The sequence below is a fragment of the Megalobrama amblycephala genome, linkage group LG3 (assembly GCF_018812025.1).
Source record: "Megalobrama amblycephala isolate DHTTF-2021 linkage group LG3, ASM1881202v1, whole genome shotgun sequence".
Classification (NCBI taxonomy): domain Eukaryota; kingdom Metazoa; phylum Chordata; class Actinopteri; order Cypriniformes; family Xenocyprididae; genus Megalobrama; species Megalobrama amblycephala.
In genome coordinates this window covers 59,489,412-59,507,612 of record NC_063046.1, presented here as the reverse complement: position 1 = coordinate 59,507,612, position 18,201 = coordinate 59,489,412, and the positions used below count along the sequence as shown (strand labels likewise).

Genomic DNA, 18,201 nt, shown 5'->3' with positions numbered 1-18,201 from the left:
CAAAATGACATTGAGTCAGAACACAACAGGTATGAAGAAAAAGTGTAATACAATATTTGATTTTGATGGTAAAAGTTTGAAAACTAGCTACCCATGGACAGCGGCAGACCATCTGTGCAGTAGATGTGTTGACTTTTCTTAATGGTGTCATTGTGTGAGGAACTGTTTGGTAATCCCTATTTCTTAAAACACATATTTGTCAACATTATTCTTTTGTTTTATCATGTTTAATTAATATTTACAAGGAACTGAAACTTTGTAGAAATAAGAAAAGTAAAATCATATAGATCTGTGTGACATGCATAACCTTAAAATGTAAGTTTAAATGTAAGGTTTTTAAACACAAATAGACATATTTAACAGACATCATACACTAGTTTTTAACAGTATATATATATATATATATATATATATATATATATATATTACAGTCGCAGGACATCAGGGTCTAGTGCGAACATGCCAGGTAGTGATTTGGCCTAATCTTTAAGCACAATTACATTTTCTCTCAGGAATGCTTCTGAAAGACCTCAAATGTGTGAATTCACTCAGTTGAAAAAAGAAAAAAAAATGTTTTGTGAATAACAACTGAAATTAATGATTACCTTGTAGGGTCTTTAACACCCTGCAAAATCATTAGGTGTCAAAGGGCATTCTTCCTGCTAGATTCATCTGTTACTGTTACATCAACATTTTAAAATTTCTACATATATTTTTGAGCAGATAACCGATATTATACATTTTTGTATATTTTCAGTAAAGGGTATGTTTCCACACTGATAAAGACCACACTCAAAAAAATTACCTGTTGGTTTTACTTAAAAAAAGATGTCAAGTGGTTCCACGCAACTATTGCGTAATTTGTACAAATAACAATTTAGTTTTATGAACAAAAGAAATTCAAGTAAAGCTGATAAAATGTTTGAGTAAATACAAATCATTTGAATTCGTCAGTTACACAATATTTATATGTGCAGTTTACTTAATAATGTTGTTTATTATGTAAGGTGAACACATTTAATGACTTAATTTACTTTATTAAATTACCTATTTGCTCTATTAAAGCAGAACTAAATAACTTTTTTTACCTTCATAAATAGTTTTCTAAGTCCTTACGATGGTTAATTGACTTGTAGTGGTGTGTTTGAGGTGTGCACTAACCCCCTCTGGCATGTCTACGCCAGAAAACAGCACTTGCAAGTTGAGCTGCACCGACCCGACACAATCTCGCCTCATGTTCACGTTCACGCGAGAGTGACAAAATGCTTTACGGTAATCCAAAAACAATTTATATATTATGACTTTATAAGACAATTTCTAAAATTACCCACCTCCATCGAGTGAACTGTATTTGCAAATTACCCACCTCCTCTTTCTTGTACTGTATTTGCAAAACTACTGCGCTGGTGAGCGTTGTAGTCATTGTAGTCCAGAGCTGCGCTTGGAGTATTTACGACAGTGTGATTCACTGAAGGAAACGGTAGGGGGACCTTCGCAAATATTGCTGAGTTCTGCTTTAAATGCACATTGATCAAACTCGATTGAACTGCGAGCAAAAATTCCATCCTAAATATGAGTGCTCACAGCCTAAACACAGGCACCACTCTTCTGCATACTGGTAACCACAAAATTCAAAAACATTACAGAAACTTCTCTAAATATCCAACATAAGTGAACATTAAACACTATCATAAACAAACAACATCTTTCCCTTTACTGGAAAACACATAAAATAACACTTTAATCCCCAAATTTACTCTCAATGCAGTCCCTTGCAAAGCATGCTTGGAACTACGGATCCTCGTAGTTAGTTATGTCTACATTCATTTGTGCGTTTCACGCAGCAATATTAAGTAAAGCTGACAATATTCATTTTTAGTAGAAACAACTCAGTTATATTAGGTTCACGTAGTTACATGAGTTTTTTTTTTTTTAAGTAATTTGAACAAGGATGGATTGAGTGAAACTAACAACAGTGAAAGTTCATTTTTGAGTGTAACTTATAAGTGCAATATTAGATCATGGCTACTGCAAAATGTCAGATGTTGAGTTCAGGCACACCATAATAGTATGGCAACATATGGCCAATTTTTTTATTTGAAGTTTAAAGTAATATCATGCTTTAAATTAAGACGAGTAAAATTAAATATTCACTCAAGACATTTTTTTTTTTTCCATGGGAACAGCACAGAGGAACACCTTGTCTCTCTTTGAAAATGTGTGAATTTAAGATACAACTTAAGCTAAATAAGAGCAATGTTGATGTTACGTGAGAGTTGTGAGCTGTCAAACACACAGACACCTTCACGTTTGGATTTTTACGGAAAAAATGGAACTGGAGCTGCATTCGTTCCGTAAGTAGAATAGGGAAGGTGTCGGACATACAGCGTAAGCTTTTTGAGGAATACGAAAGTGCGGTTTTGGCGGAACCACTCGGAAGGCGATCATTTGTTTATATAAAAGCATATACATTTACATTTTTTAGAAAATGACTGATCGTTCCTCTAGATAAGACCCTTATTCCTCGTCTGGGATCGTTTAAAGCTCTTTGAAGCTGCACTGAAACTGACATTTTGACCTTCAACCGTTTAGGTTCCATTGAAGTCCACTATATGGAGAATAATCCTGGAATGTTTTCCTCAAAAACCTTCATTTCTTTTCGACTGAAGAAAGAAAGACATGAACATCTTGGATGACATGAGGGTGAGTAAATTATCAGGAAAATTTTATTAGAAAGTGAACTAATCCTTTAAGGAGGATCTGGGGGAGGAGGTGAGTTGCAAGCAGCGTGCAGTGGAAGCAGCCAAGCAAGCAGAGAAACGGAAGCTGCGTTTGAGAGTTGCCAATTGAGTCCATAGAAATCAGATCAGCTGATATAGGTGGGGTTGGAATTTGTGAATCAGCTGATAGCGGGGCCTGCCTGAACTAATTCAGAATGCTTGATAATTACCACAACAAATTCATTCAAGTACTTTACTATAGTATGGTTCAAAAACACTATAAATTACTATAGTATTTTTTCAGCTGGGAATACATTTGACTATTATTAATCCAAATGATCTTAATGGTTAATCAATGAATCATTTGGTGCATCTATAGATTTCTATCGATACTTATTCTATTGATATAGTAGATTCTGCTTTGTTTGTAATTTCCGATATGGATAACCAAAAGTAATGAATCCTTTTTACATTATAACTAATTTATCTTATGTTCAAAGTGTGAGTGTGTGTGTGGTCATAGTATTCCCTACTTTATGGGGACCAAATGTCCACACAAGTATAGTAATACCAGTAAATTCTGACCTTGAGGGGACATTTTTTGGTCCCCATGAGAAATTCCCCAGAATTATCTTTTTTGAAAATCTAAAATATCAGAATGTTTTTTTGTGACGGGTAGGTTTAAGGGTAGGGTTAGTGTAAGGGGATAGAATATACAGTTTGTACAGTATAAAAACCATCATATTTGGTGGCTTTAGAAGTATTAGGGAACAGAAAACCCATTGTCAAACACCTCAAGATCATAAAGAAACAATTTGAACTCTTCTCTGGTCTTTAGCATGTTCATTGTGCAGGGGAATGCTCAGCAGTTTGTCATACATTGTCTATGTATGCTTATTATGTTTACATTATAAATGGAGGGGGATAATTTCTTTCTTTTGATTTCTAAATGAACAAATGAAGTGTTTTCACACAGAAGCACTGGTGCAGATCATCGCTAAATGCATTTACTGATTGCATTTACTCATTTATTACAAAATTAAATTCATATTTTTTTGATGATACTAGATGACACATGTGTGAAAATAAAGGGGAGTAGCTACTTTTCCCACTTAAACTGCCGTAAATTACAGTAAATATGGGAAATATTGCATAATATTACAAAGGCACTCTCACCAGCACAAATTCTACACCAATGAGTCTCAAATGACTGTAACAAACAGCCTATATAAAGAAAGAGATCGTCCGACTAAAGCACCAGAAAACGACTGAACGACACAGAGGAACACCTGACACTCAACGCAGGTATGATGACGCAGTATCTTCATATTATTAATATTAGAATTATTAATATCATTCATATATTTATTAACATTAGTGGGTTTTTTTTTTACTCTGTCTGGTCTTATATGATTGTTGCCTAACATACATTGCCTACATAATAGTTTTATTGACATGGCAAATTGTAGCAAAAATGCTACAAAAACTCTAACACAGTGGTCTCAAACTGCCGGCCCGTTAAGTCACGAGCGTCGATTTAAACCACCGAAACGCGTCCGATGCAACCATTAAACGTTGCCGATGCTCAAACGGCATCTTGGACAAATGCGCTGCCAGGTGTCTGTCAAGAAACAGAAGAGTGTACATATGTATTCAGGGATTGTATTTGTTCAGTACAGTGTTGTTCAGTGCAAGATTTTAATGTTATTTAAGCTAACATAAAGTAAGGGAAAATACTTCCACTAAATGTTAAAAACTAATTATGTATGCAACAATGAGAGATTTTTATTTTTTTGGCACAATAAAGTTGATATATAGGCTATATAGCTCCAGTTTTTTGTTTATTTCTGACCCCTCCACGCCACAAGTGTTGCTGGTTTTGTTCCTAAATTAATAATTTTTTTATTCCATGCACCTTCTTGGATGTAAGACGTTGCACCAGACTATTGCAATTAATAGTATTATATTAGTAGTATCATATTAGTAGGCTATATTAGTAGTATTATATTAGTAATAGTATTATATAATTATATTACACTTTGTAACAATGAGAGAGACTCTGCTGTTTACATTTAGTATGGTAAAGAAAATATTCATAGTATAGGTATAAAAATATTTTAGTAGGCCTAATGAAATTTGAAGTAAATGAGAAATAATGCAAAGGAAATTAATTTTTTTTTTTTTTTTTTTTCTTGCGCTTGAATGTTAATATGGCCCTCCTATGAGGTGTCAATCACAGAAACGGCCCCCCGCCAATTTGAGTTTGAGACCCCTGCTCTAACAATTATTAGCTGAATACATAAACAGCCTAAATAACAACTGACAATGAACATGGTATAGATGTAATGAAGACCAAGTTCCAGTGAAATGTCTTTACGTCCATCATTATGTGTGTATTTTGACTGACAGTTTTTAGTTCTCAACATGTACCTGTTGAGAGTGTAACTGAATGGCTGCTGAGCTCCAGAAAATCAGTAATGAGGTGGCTTTGACAGTTACTGTCAGGGTTTTGCAGGAGTGAGGACCCAGGCACAGAATGAGCAATGAAGGGATTTTATTAACAACAGGGAGGCAGGACAAGATGAGCACATGGCAAACACAAACAAAGACAAAGCCATGTGCTGATACACAACACAAACAAAGACAACACAGACAGGGCTGCCAGGGCAGAACCCTGACAGTTACAAAAAGGCGGGAATAAAGAATCCTAACTCTGACACAAAGAAACATTTCGGCTTATAAACGGTTCTTCAGGACGATACGGTTCTAAATAGAACTGTCACGTGTAAAGAACCTTTAAAGAACCATCTTTTTTTTTAGAGTGTACATCAACAATCTTAATCACTAAACACTTTTAGCATTTGTATTTCATTATGTTGATAATTTGGTTAGATTTAGACATTTCTTGACCAGGTAAATTACACTGTTAAAAAATTATGATTTGTTATCACAACATTTTTTCTTTTGTCAAATCAACTTATTCATTAATTAATGTGGTTCAGATAACATAATATTTTGTATTTATGTTGATTTAATCAATCACCTTCATTGTATTAAAGGGTTAGTTCACCCAAAAAGGAAAATGATGTCATTAATGACTCACCCTCATGTCGTTCCAAACCCGTAAGACCTCCGTTCATCTTCGGAACACAGTTTAAGATATTTTAGATTTAGTCCGAGAGCTTTCTGTCCCTCCATTGAAAATGTATGTACGGTAGACTGTCCATGTCCAGAAAGGTAATAAAAACATCATCAAAGTAGTCCATGTGACATCAGTGGGTTAGTTAGAATTTTTTGAAGCATCTAAAATACATTTTGGTCCAAAAATAACAAAAACTACGACTTTATTTTATACATCATCCGGGTGTTTATATTATATATCATCCGGGTTCACGACTCGGGTTCAGTGAACCGCAGCGCACTGCTGACGTAAGACGCTGCTGACGTGTTATCCGGTGCGCCCGAGCTTCGTTTACAGTCTGAGGGAGACGCACGCTGTATTCAAGCTATTCTACATTGTTTGTATTTTGGTATTGCTATATTTTTTAAAATGGTGCGTAAGTGTGCATGTCGTGGATGTCCTAATCGCCAAAAACAACCACGTGACGTAAAAGTGCATTACCAACGCCGACAGATGAAAGGATTCAATGGAATCAATTCAATGGAATCAATTCAATGGAATCAATTCAATGGAAAGGATTCCGGAAGAGAATACAATGCTGAATAAAGTCACATTTTTTATTATTTTTGGACCAAAATGTATTTTAGATGCTTCAAAAACTTCTAAACTAGACATGGACATGGACAGTCTACCGTACATACAATTTCAATGGAGGGACAGAAAGCTCTCGGACTAAATCTAAAATATCTTAAACTGTGTTCTGAAGATGAACGGAGGTCTTACGGGTTTGGAACGACATGAGGGTGAGTCATTAATGACATCATTTTCATTTTTGTGTGAACTAACCCTTTAACTCAAATGTTTTAATTTGAAAGAATTAAATTTTAAGGCAACCAGGTATCTTACTTTTTTAAGGTAAACCAACAATTAACATTATGATGAGTGATTGACATTTCTGCACTTCATGAACAGAAAGAAACACTTAAAAATTGAGCTCTTGTTATTTCGCCATAATCTATATAACTTATCAACTACTTTTTTGTGTTGTTTTCTGTGTTTCTTAAATCATATTAAATGAGGCATCACAAAATACAAGTTTTAAAATGTAATTATTGTTATATTTTTTTTTATTATTTTAATTTCCAATAGACTTTACTTTGAAAAAGCTCAAGAAATGTCTGGGAAAAAATGGATTCTCCTTGTCGCCGGCTCAAAAGACTGGGAAGATTATCAACACCAGGTTTGTCTTTGTTTTTGTTATTTCCATTAGAGAAATTGCTCATAAATTCCTCAAGGTGTGCTGTACCACCGGTTGAATATGATGACAGTAAGTGACCATGGAAATCATACTTTTTTATTTGTGTTTCAGGCCAACGTGTGCTGTTTCTATCAGATAATTAAGAAACATGGAATTCCTGATGAGCAGATTGTGGTGATGATGTATGATGACATCGCTCACAATCCTCAGTGAGTAATTTCCTCAAGCTTTTGACTATCATGTGTTTCATGGTTGACCTCAATCTTCAGGGCTAAACCTGTTGTAAAATTCACTGACCGCATTACATAAGTATCGCTGCGTCACCAAAGTCTGATGGACCCCCTGGTGTTAAGACTTGTATGGCTTAATATAACGTAAATGATGACTCTTACTGAAATATTTAGTAGAAAACCCATGAAAGATTTACGTTATTTAAAAAATCCATGACATATATGGACCGATTTGGACAATGCATGTTCATTTTCTTCTCTGCCTGCAGAAACCCAGCTGATGGAGTCATTACCAGTGTAGTAGACGATACAGATGTGTACAAAGGAGTTCCGAAGGACTACACTGGAAAGGTAACATTTGTAATGTTAAATATTGTTTTGATGTTTTCATTTCATTTCTGAGCACATTTATAACTTATGGCAATAATGATCAATTATGATCTTAAAGGACGTGACCCCAGAGAACTTCCTGGCCGCTCTTCAAGGGGATGACAGTACAGGGAAAAAAGTCATAAAAAGGTTTGTTTGTTAAGAAGAAATCTTTCAGTGCTATCAATATGTTATTTATCAATATTGATCATATTTTTATTATTATTATTATTTTACCTAAAGTAGTATTTCACTTGCGTGAAGCACAGATGCTTAGGTTGTAACTTTTTTTGTAACATTCTTTATCGCCTTTGTCAAAATACGCAACAATTTTCTATGAATTAAATGACAGCACCACCTACTGGTCAAAAAGCAATAAATGATTTTGCATGAGGATTTTACCTACAATTAATCACCAGAAATTCTACAGCTAAATAATTGTAACGGATCTGCCGCTTCTGTGCTCGGCCCCATAATTACTGCTTTCAGCTAATATGAATTTATAGCTAAAATGAAGAACCATTATTATTTTAATTTAATGCAGTGACGCAAATGACAACATATACGTCTACATGACCGGTGTGGGAACTGAAGGCACATTTCAATTTCCTGAGAAGCCAGTAAGTATAAAAAGCAAAGATTAAGAGATTATATATACCCCCAGAAAATACCAAGGAAAAAAGTCGCTTTTTGGATTTAATTAGGCAAATGTTTAAGAGACATTCTTAGGATCACTGTTGAGGATCAGGATCATTATTGCAGTGATCATTTCCACACATGAATTGTCACCTCTGAGTCCAGACCTTAAATTCATTGAAAGTCTTCAGCACTCTGTAAAGTCTCCTCCAGCACATCCCAAAGACTCAGAGGTGCCAATTCATGTGTGAAAATGATTCTTCATTCTCCCTCCCAGCCATTCTTTCACAGTTTGAGCCTGATGAATCATGGCGTTGTCATCCTGGAATATGGCCATGATGTGTCTTCCTCCATGGTTAAGAAATGAAAAGCTACACACTCCATCAATTAGGGTTAAATGAATTGTTGACAAACATATAACATGCTAGAAACATAATAATCACTGCAATAATGATCCAATCATGGGCTCTTAAACATTTGACAATTTACATCCAAACGGCGACTTTTTTTTTTTTTTGGCCAGGCAGTGTATATATAATGATGAGCCAAAAATATTATGTTATAAAAATGCTAATTTTCTATTGTCAAAAGTGTAGAAATATATGAACAGAATTCACTTTTAAACCAAGCAGCTTTCCGCAGACCAACTGAATATGAGCAAAATTTATGGGCAAAACTTGTGTGGAAATTTTTTTTTTTTTTTGCAGAGAAATAATAAACTAGACTGTAGAATAAGGAATCATTTATCTGAACATGCAAAAAAATAAAATAAAATAAAATAAAAAAAAATTGGGAAATTGGGAAAATATTATTCCAATTTAAAACAGCTGTTTTCTATGTCAATATACAGTAAAGTGTAATTTATTCCTGTGATCAAAGCTGAATTTTCAGCATCGTTACTCCAGTCTTCAGTGTCACATGATCCTTCAGAAATCAATCTAATATGATGATTTGATGCTCAAGAAACATTCATTATTATTATCAATGTTGAAAACGGTTGTGTACAAATTTTTAAAAAAATTCTTCGATGAATAGAAAGTTCAAAAGAACAGCATTTATTTAAAATAGAATATTTTCTAACATTATAATTGTCTTTACTGTAACTTTTGATCAGTTTAAATCATCCTTGATGAATAGAAGTATTGATTAATTTTATTTCTATCCCCCAAAAATAAAATTAAAATTCTTACTGACCCCAAACTTTTGAACGGTAGTGTTTAATGTTACAAAAGATTTAGATTTCAGACAAATGCTGTTCTTTTGAACTTTCTATTCATCATAGCATCATGAAATAAAAATATAAATAACTGTTTTCAACATTGATAATAATCATAAATGTTTCTTGAGCATCAAATCATCATATTAGAATGATTTCTGAAGGATCATGTGACACTGAAGACTGGTGTAATGATGCTGAAAATTCAGCTTTGATCACAGGAATAAATTACACGTTACTGTATATTGACATAGAAAACAGCTGTTTTAAATTGGAATAATATTTTCACAATTTCCCAATTTTTTTTTTTTTTTATTTATTTATTTATTTATTTTTTGCATGTTCAGATAAATGATTCCTTATTCTACAGTCTAGTTTATTATTTCTCTGCAAAAAAAAAATTTTTTTCCACATGAGTTTTGCCCATAAATTTTGCTCATATTCAGTTGGTCTGCAGAAAGTCTTCAGTGTCACATGATCCTTCAGAAATCAATCTAATATGATGATTTGCTGCTCAAGAAACATTCATTATTATTATCAATGTTGAAAACAGCTATTTATATTTTTATTTCATGATGCTATGATGAATAGAAAGTTCAAAAGAACAGCATTTGTCTGAAATCTAAATCTTTTGTAACATTAAACACTACCGTTCAAAAGTTTGGGGTCAGTAAGAATTTTAATTTTATTTTTGGGGGATAGAAATAAAATTAATCAATACTTTTATTCATCAAGGATGAGTTAAACTGATCAAAAGTTACAGTAAAGACAATTATATTGTTAGAAAATATTCTATTTTAAATAAATGCTGTTCTTTTGAACTTTCTATTCATCAAAGAATTTTGAAAAAAAAAATTGTACACAACTGTTTTCAACATTGATAATAATCATAAATGTTTCTTGATCAGCAAATCATCATATTAGATTGATTTCTGAAGGATCATGTGACACTGAAGACTGGAGTAACGATGCTGAAAATTCAGCTTTGATCACAGGAATACATTACACTAACTGTATATTGATATAAAAAACAGCTGTTTTAAATTGGAATAATATTTCACAATATTACTGTTTTTGTTTGTATTTTTAATCAAATAAATGCAGGCTTGGTGAGCAGAAGATACTTCTTTTAAAACATTAAAAAATCTTTCTGACCCCAAACTTTTGAACGGTAGTGTATATATAAAGTAAAAAGCAAAAAATTGAAAAGATCTGTTGCATTTAATCTTCTAGATCTTTTTTTTTTTTTTTTTTAAATTACAGCTTTATCCAGCTGATATCACTGGAGCAATCAACAACATGAGTCATAAAAAGAAATTCTCAAAGGTACGTATTCAGTTGTTTACATATTTTTTACATACAGTATATAGAGAGAGAGATGGATTCTGTTTAATAATATGTTGAACTTAAAGATCATGCTAAATGTCCAAATGTGACAATCTTACCCTCCTCCACCTTGCTTACCAAATCCCAATCTTTAATATGAAAGGAATTTCAAACATTGCGATTCTTCTTGCCTCTCTTCTATAGCAGGCTCATGTTATCCAAAGGTTATAAGAGTACAGCTTTCACAACTGCTACCGCAAAGCTACCGAAAGAAGCAAAAACAACCTGTAGTGATATAAAAAACCTGAATAATAATAGAGAACCAGTTGGTTGCAATTTTAAATATCTCGTACTATTTCCTCAACATGTATATGTGCTGCAGATGGTGATATTCATGACCAGCAGTTATTCTGCAAGGATGTTGAAAGGCCTTTCCGAGAGTGGAAATGGTAAGATATTACACGGAAACAACATCTGATCTGCCTTAAAAGTAATAAGATATGAAGTGTCCATAATCCATTTTCAAAAAAAAGGAGGTCCTAATCTGTTCTGAATCTGTCACCCAGCCTATGCATTGACTGCATGTGACGAAAATATCCAGAGCACTCCCAGTTATTATGACGAACACAAGAACATCTACCTCTCTGATCAATTCTCATCTACTTGGCTGAAATACCTTAATACCGTATGTGTTTTCTGTCAATGAACTTTAAACTGCAAATGGAATTATTAGCTCATTATTAGTCACAACATATGTGTGCATTTGTCTTTACACTCACAGGCTGACTTCAAGACAGAAAAGTTCCGTCGGCTGATAGAGTCTAAACAAGCGAACTATATGAGAGAAAATCCCGGTCCCTGCCCCTGCCAGTTTGGGAACAAGGTATTACAACTTTAAAACTTGTGGTTTTGAATGACACACAATGAGAACATTTAAGTTGTTATTTTAATATAACAGGATATGAACACACAAATTCTTTTTTTTTTCATTAGGACATCGCCAACAGTTACCTCTGTGAGTTTCTGGAAAACTGAGCTCTCTGCAAGCTGTTCGAACCTTGTTCAAGAAAGCATCCTTCTGAGTAGCACATGGAAATGAAAACAGAAATCTGATGACCTTTTGTACTAGTTTCTTGTTTCAGAATTCTGGCTTTATGATTAGAATTAAATTGATCATTTGCAACATCACACACTATCGTTCAAAAGGTTGCATTCAAAAACAAAGCCTAAAATGATGTGAAATATTGTGAAAACAATAAAACTTGGAATAAAGTTAAAAGTCCAGTGACTGTGTTATTTATTATTATTCATGGATACAGTGTCTTGCAGTGCATTTAGGGTCTCCATTTGAACAGTTTGTTCCCTGATAATCAAACCCATGAGGATGACTATTTTAACTATATGTGTGCTGATATAAAGTTTTTCTCCACCTTGTTTTGGACCAGTATTATGCAGCACTTATTCATTATTCAAATCCCTTAATAATAACGTTGATTATTGTTATGTGTTTACAATTATTAAAGGTGCTTGCCAAAGGCAAAGCATCCATTATTGTTATTCTAAATACTTATTATTATTATTCCACACAAAAGTTTGACGTGCTACTTCTCCCGCAGCTTTTGTCACAGACCCACGAATGAGGTGTCAAATCGTGCGGATTATTCGGGAATGGTGTGCTATGACTTTTCTATGGGATCGGGTGTACGATGTTCGTCCAGCGGGCGAAAAATCCCATAGACTTAACATTGGGACGAACTTTGACAAGTCATAACTCTAGATCACAATGTCGTAGAGACAAGGGGGTGGGCTCATTTTACTCAGGCAACCAATCAGTCTATCAGGATAATTTTAAAGCTATCAAGCCACGCCCTAGCAACCATAGAGAGCACCTTAGTAACAAGCTCCATAGACTTCCATTGAAAAAGATCAAGTGAATATCTTTGGATAGAAGTGTCATAGAAACATGAGGGTGGGCTCATTTGACTCGGGGCAGCAAACTGCCAATCATGCATCATTTTCAAGACTTCATAGCCACGACCTAGCAACCATTTAGAGCACCCTAGCAACCCAAAGCATAGAGGGATATCTTCAAATCTGAATATCATAGAGGCATGGGGGTTGGTTTATATCATTCATACTGGCAAGCAGCCTTTGGAGTATCATCATTGGCAGCTGCCAAGACACTCCCTAGCAACCAAACAGAGTACCCTAGCAACCGTTTTGCAAGACCTATATCTCTGCATCAGAACATCGTAGAGACATGGGGGTTGGCTTTTTTGACTCATGCTAGCAAACTGGACTTCCAACATGTTACACGTGCTAGCAGTGAATAGCTACATGCTAATAGCAATTAGCTTAGGGTTTAAACATGACACAAACTAGTAAAAATGTGTTAGCGTAATGCTAATCAAGAGTGCCGAGTTTTGCCACTGCAAGCACCATTCACATTTTCTTCAGGAAATGTACATTCTAGTTATTATTATTATTGACCAAACTGTAATCAAACAGCATGCTAGATAAGAAAGTTGATCTGGAAACCATTAATCTCCCTTCAGTAAAAATATATTGGGTAAAGATTCACTTGCATAACCAAGTTACGCTAACCAAAAAAGTGAAAATCTCACCCATGCTCACACATGACTGGTTGCATAAATAATGTTATGCTTAAAGGGATCCTATCAATTGAGTGATGCATACTGAAGCAATGCAAATTAGAGAAACAGATGATCAATTAGGTGATTTATTTTTTATTTTTTTATTTTTTTTAGTAGTCAACTTTTTAGCAGTAGTCAACTATAAATATGACACAAGTAGCTTGATTCCCTTGACAGGTGTAAATATTGTTGCTCTTTCAAAACACCGTTTTAGAATCCTGACCAATAGAGAAACACTGACCCATACAGCTTCTTTTATGTGGTCTGATTTTCTAAAATGCAAAAAAAAAAAAAAAAAAAAAACATGTAGTTCAGGAAGAAGGGCAAATGTAACATCAATCCTGAGTGGATTCGCTGAGAGGATTTGCGTATTTTACATACAAATTCTGTTATTTTTAATTCCATTTTTATCTCATGGGAGAAACTTTCTCTACCCACTGATAAGCTAAAAGAATTGCTCATCAGAAGGATGAGGACTCCCCTTTCTGATTTGCTCATTTAAGTTACACCCATGACCCATCACAAGCAGCATAAAATCAAGCATGCAATCTCCTTGACCTTTTAATAGAACACAAAGGGCCCCATCATACAACCAGAGCAATGCAACGGCAGGTGATACGCAGTTTTGCTAGTTTCAGCCCGACGCAGTTATCACGTCCAGCACCACATTGTTTAAATAGCAAATACACTCGTGCCCATCTGTTCACCCATGGGCATTCTGGTCTGAAAACAAGGTGTGTTCAGGCACATTGTTGGCGTATTGTTATTTTGAGGCAACTGAAAACCACAATAGTCTAAAGTCAATGACGCAGTATTTTATTTTATTTTTATTTTTTGTTATTTAAAAGGCGCGTTAGCCTATAGGTGGGTACACAACATGCATACACTCTGCTTGTTACACACGCAGGGACGTGCAGCAGCACACACACGTTTTTTAAATATTACAAATAAAAAAATCCTCTTTCGAGAAGCGTTCAGTCTTTCCTCTTGCAAATACCGCCATGTAAATAGCGAATCCGCCATGGTGCGAATGCAACTGGCTATTAAAGGGAATGGGAGATCAGACTCTGATTGGTTTATTGCACGTTACGCCCAAAACACACCTATGACTCATTAAGAGACTAGGGACAACCCTTTTAGACCATGCGCCTGGTGCACCATTTTTTTTGTCATTAACATCCATTTTATATCTAAAAAAATCTAGGCAATACTGTAGTTTCAGACGTTACTCTGTCACTATGCCTGTGTCTGTGTGTTTATACTTCACAGAGGTGAACTGAGCTCCTGAAGGAACGCTCACAGGTGTCTCTGTGTCCCATGTCTCGTGTCCCTTCCTCCGTACACCTCAAACCAGAGCTGGGGAGCTGAAGCTGTCCACACCCAGCCGTTTTAAACAAGATTATGTATCAAAATGACCCGTCTCATGTGTGGTGACACACACACACACACACACACACACACACACACACACACACACACACACACACACACAAAAAATGTATTCACAATGCAATACATATAATGACCTTGCAATGTAATATCTAGAAGTTATTTTAATTGATAATACAACCAATTGGTTTTACATAAAGCCATAAATTTGCCTTTTTCCCCCCAAAGCACTAAAGCTATGAAAATTATAATTATAAAATTATAATTGAAAACATTAATGGCGAATTATTTGCAAACAAAGTAAAGGCCTGGCAAAGTTTTTTTAAGACGTTACTTAAAATGATTATGACTGATTTATGTTTATGGATATTTGTCTCCACCTGGTGTTCAAAGGAGAACTACACTGTACAGATGCTGTTCAGATGTTACTCTTTTATGACCTCTGGAGATTTAACCCTGTGAAGCTTACTGTATCATATTTGACATGCACATTTCTAAAGCCTCTAAAATTATCAAAATAATCAGAACTTTGCTGAAGAACCTGTTGCACACAGTCTACTACATGTCATCTGTCGTCTGATTAATAGTTTATACTTTTTCAGCAAATAAAAGGCTTTTTAGTATAATTCTAAAAATGTCCACCTTCAGCTTGTGGTTCAAATGTCTTTTTGCTGTGAAATCCTTACTGATTTTTATAAGGTAACCATAAGAATAACTTACTTACTTACTGGACTGAAGCAACTTACTGTAGGTTTACTTGATTATCCTTATATTATTTTTTTATTTTTTTAAATCATTAAAAATATATGAGAATCTAATATGATCCATCAGGCTTTTGAGGAAGGTTTATTTGTACATCTATTAATCATTGTATTACATTTTAAAACTACAGAGCTTTGATCATAAAACGAAGCATTTAAATACATATTATTGGCAGATATAGAGTGATGACTAATATTTTTATGCATTAAAGTATCTGCTATGTTGTTATAAAGATGTCATTTATTTACATTACAAGCATTAGAATTTCATTTTTTTTTTTTTTTTTTTTTTTTGGCATATCAGCAGTTACACCAAATTGCATATTTTTGCTTAGTTTGTGCCTCTGAATAAAAACAAGCTGTTTTTCTTCTTCCTCATTCATACTATATGAGCCATAAAAGCCTGATGTACCACATATGATACTCAACCAAAAATTGTAGGCTGTCACGTATTTTGTCACTTCGTCATGTTTGTTTTTGGTAAGTTATTCTATTTGATGCTGTCAATGACTTTTAAAAATAGCAAAATGTAAAAGTGCTACAAAATTCAAAACAAATGTGCAAAAGATGCTGGAGAACCAACAGAACAAACATTTGGATACAACAGAGTTATGGCCAGCATAAGTCAGTTTTGAGAAGAGAAATCTATACGGACTTCAACGTCATGATCTTTCATTCTACTGAAACGTCCACTTTTCTGTCCCTAGATTTTACAGAAATATTACACTTGAAAAACACTCATTTTTTTATATTTTAAAGTGAAACAATATGTTATTTGTAAAGTTACACCTTCTTGAGCCATCAATGTGGCAATATTTGTTTTTGAATTAATTATAAGAATTCCAAGCGCCACAGAAGAGCTCGTCCCCACAGTCATGTACAGAGGGAAAGTGCTTTGAGCTCAGAAACAGGTTTTTCTAACATTTAAAATACAATAATACACAACTATCAAATAGCTATATGACATAAACAACAAAAAAATGCTGAATAAATATTATAAAATATATAATGAAAGCAGTGGTCCCTGGAGTTGTGTCACTGGTGTTACCATTTAGCAAAAATCCATTTTCCTATTTCCTAAAGATCAATGAAGAAAGGCCCATGGAAAGTTTACAGTTCTCTTTTCAGTTATCAGAAAATCATAATTTTATATGAAGCTTTTAGTTGAACTCACTGGTATGACCTACTTTATTGTTAGGGAACTTTGAAAAACTAGAATACAAATGGATTAAACTAGCCTAAATTTAGTGAGTTTATCACAACATGTGGTTTGATACCTTGCAGCAGCCATTTAAAATGTAAAATGCATTTTTCATTAAATTATTGTCTCCCATTTATAGATAAACTTTATTCAAAGCTATTTATTTCGTTCTTTTGCATAAAATAGCACTAAGATTATTTATTTCTCATTGTTACTCCTCCTTTGGGCAGGAATGGCTAAACTGAGTGCAGTTGAGAAGCAGCGACTTTACAGATATTATTAAAATGTTTATGATCTTTTTCTGACTGCTTTCACTAAGTGTCAATGATAAGTCTCTGATTGTATATACCAGATGTAAAAATGTAGTCCCATATATTTAATTATAGTTGAAGAATACGAGGCTGAATCCACCTTCTTATTCGCAGCTTCTTATTGACGCTATCCGGTCCACCTTAAAAGACGCGACGCTTCCGCGTTTGTAGCTTCTTATTCACGCTCAATTTAGGGACAGTGCGGTTTTTCTCTTTTTCGCGCTTTTTTGAGGTATTGTGTTGCTTTTTGTGTCTATTTTCAGAAACAATTTTGAAATGCAAATAACACTGATATATCAGCGAAAATATGCTGCAAAAATATAGAGGCACATAAAATATAATTAGTATTCTTTGTTTATTGAACTTGTCATCAGCTCAACTTGAAGGACCGTGTAGTTTTTCTCTTATTCACGCTTTTTATGCTATTACTGTCTATTTTCAGAAAAAAAAAAAAAAAAAAAAAAAACTATTCTGAAATGTAAATAACACAGAGATATCTGTGAAAATTACTGTAAAATTACAAAGGTATATAAAAAACAATTACATCATTCTTTTTGCACGTCATCATTTGAATGCATTAATGAATCAATTGAATAAAAAAATAATTCAAGCAAATATTACAGATTTCAATATCACAAGGTAGAGACTATACCAGCTCCAGCTCCAGCTTGGATCCAGCCTGTTATGAAGACTTCAGATAAAGGACTCCAGAACATCAAACATGGATGATTATACAAAATGATCATGTTATCATTGCTTTGCATGCACACTACTTTTGCTTAAAAGAAGTAAATACTACAATTTGTATATCTTACAACTGTACGTTCTGATATCATCTCATAAAAGAAGACTGTTGTGTTTTTGTCACATAGAAACATGAATTTGCTGTAAAGCTTCTTTTGAAATATGTATAGTGAAAAGCGCTATACAAGTGAATGTGAATTAAATTACCTTTGAGGGTGCGTTAAAAGTTGCACTGGGGCCTTATTCCCAACGTACATGACTGTCA

The 18,201-nt window shown here is 34.1% G+C and overlaps 1 protein-coding gene across 3 annotated transcripts; it reads left to right on the top strand.

Annotated features, from left to right (window-relative positions):
• The first annotated feature begins 3,796 nt into the window (after nucleotides 1-3,796).
• LOC125264197 (legumain-like) lies at nucleotides 3,797-12,137 on the top strand. 3 transcript variants are annotated; one of them, XM_048183400.1, is made up of 11 exons: nucleotides 3,797-4,025; nucleotides 6,991-7,081; nucleotides 7,211-7,308; nucleotides 7,599-7,680; nucleotides 7,778-7,848; nucleotides 8,243-8,318; nucleotides 10,814-10,876; nucleotides 11,259-11,325; nucleotides 11,443-11,561; nucleotides 11,658-11,759; nucleotides 11,870-12,137. In XM_048183400.1, the coding sequence occupies exons 2-11, from the start codon at nucleotides 7,016-7,018 to the stop codon at nucleotides 11,909-11,911; spliced, it is 786 nt and encodes a 261-aa protein (XP_048039357.1). In that variant the 5' UTR covers nucleotides 3,797-4,025; nucleotides 6,991-7,015; the 3' UTR covers nucleotides 11,912-12,137. The 3 variants fall into 3 exon arrangements, with proteins under 3 accessions (XP_048039357.1, XP_048039358.1, XP_048039359.1); XM_048183401.1 differs by lacking the exon at nucleotides 3,797-4,025 and having other exon boundaries at nucleotides 6,700-7,081; XM_048183402.1 differs by lacking the exons at nucleotides 3,797-4,025; nucleotides 6,991-7,081; nucleotides 7,211-7,308 and adding an exon at nucleotides 7,370-7,473.
• Nucleotides 12,138-18,201: the final 6,064 nt, after the last annotated feature.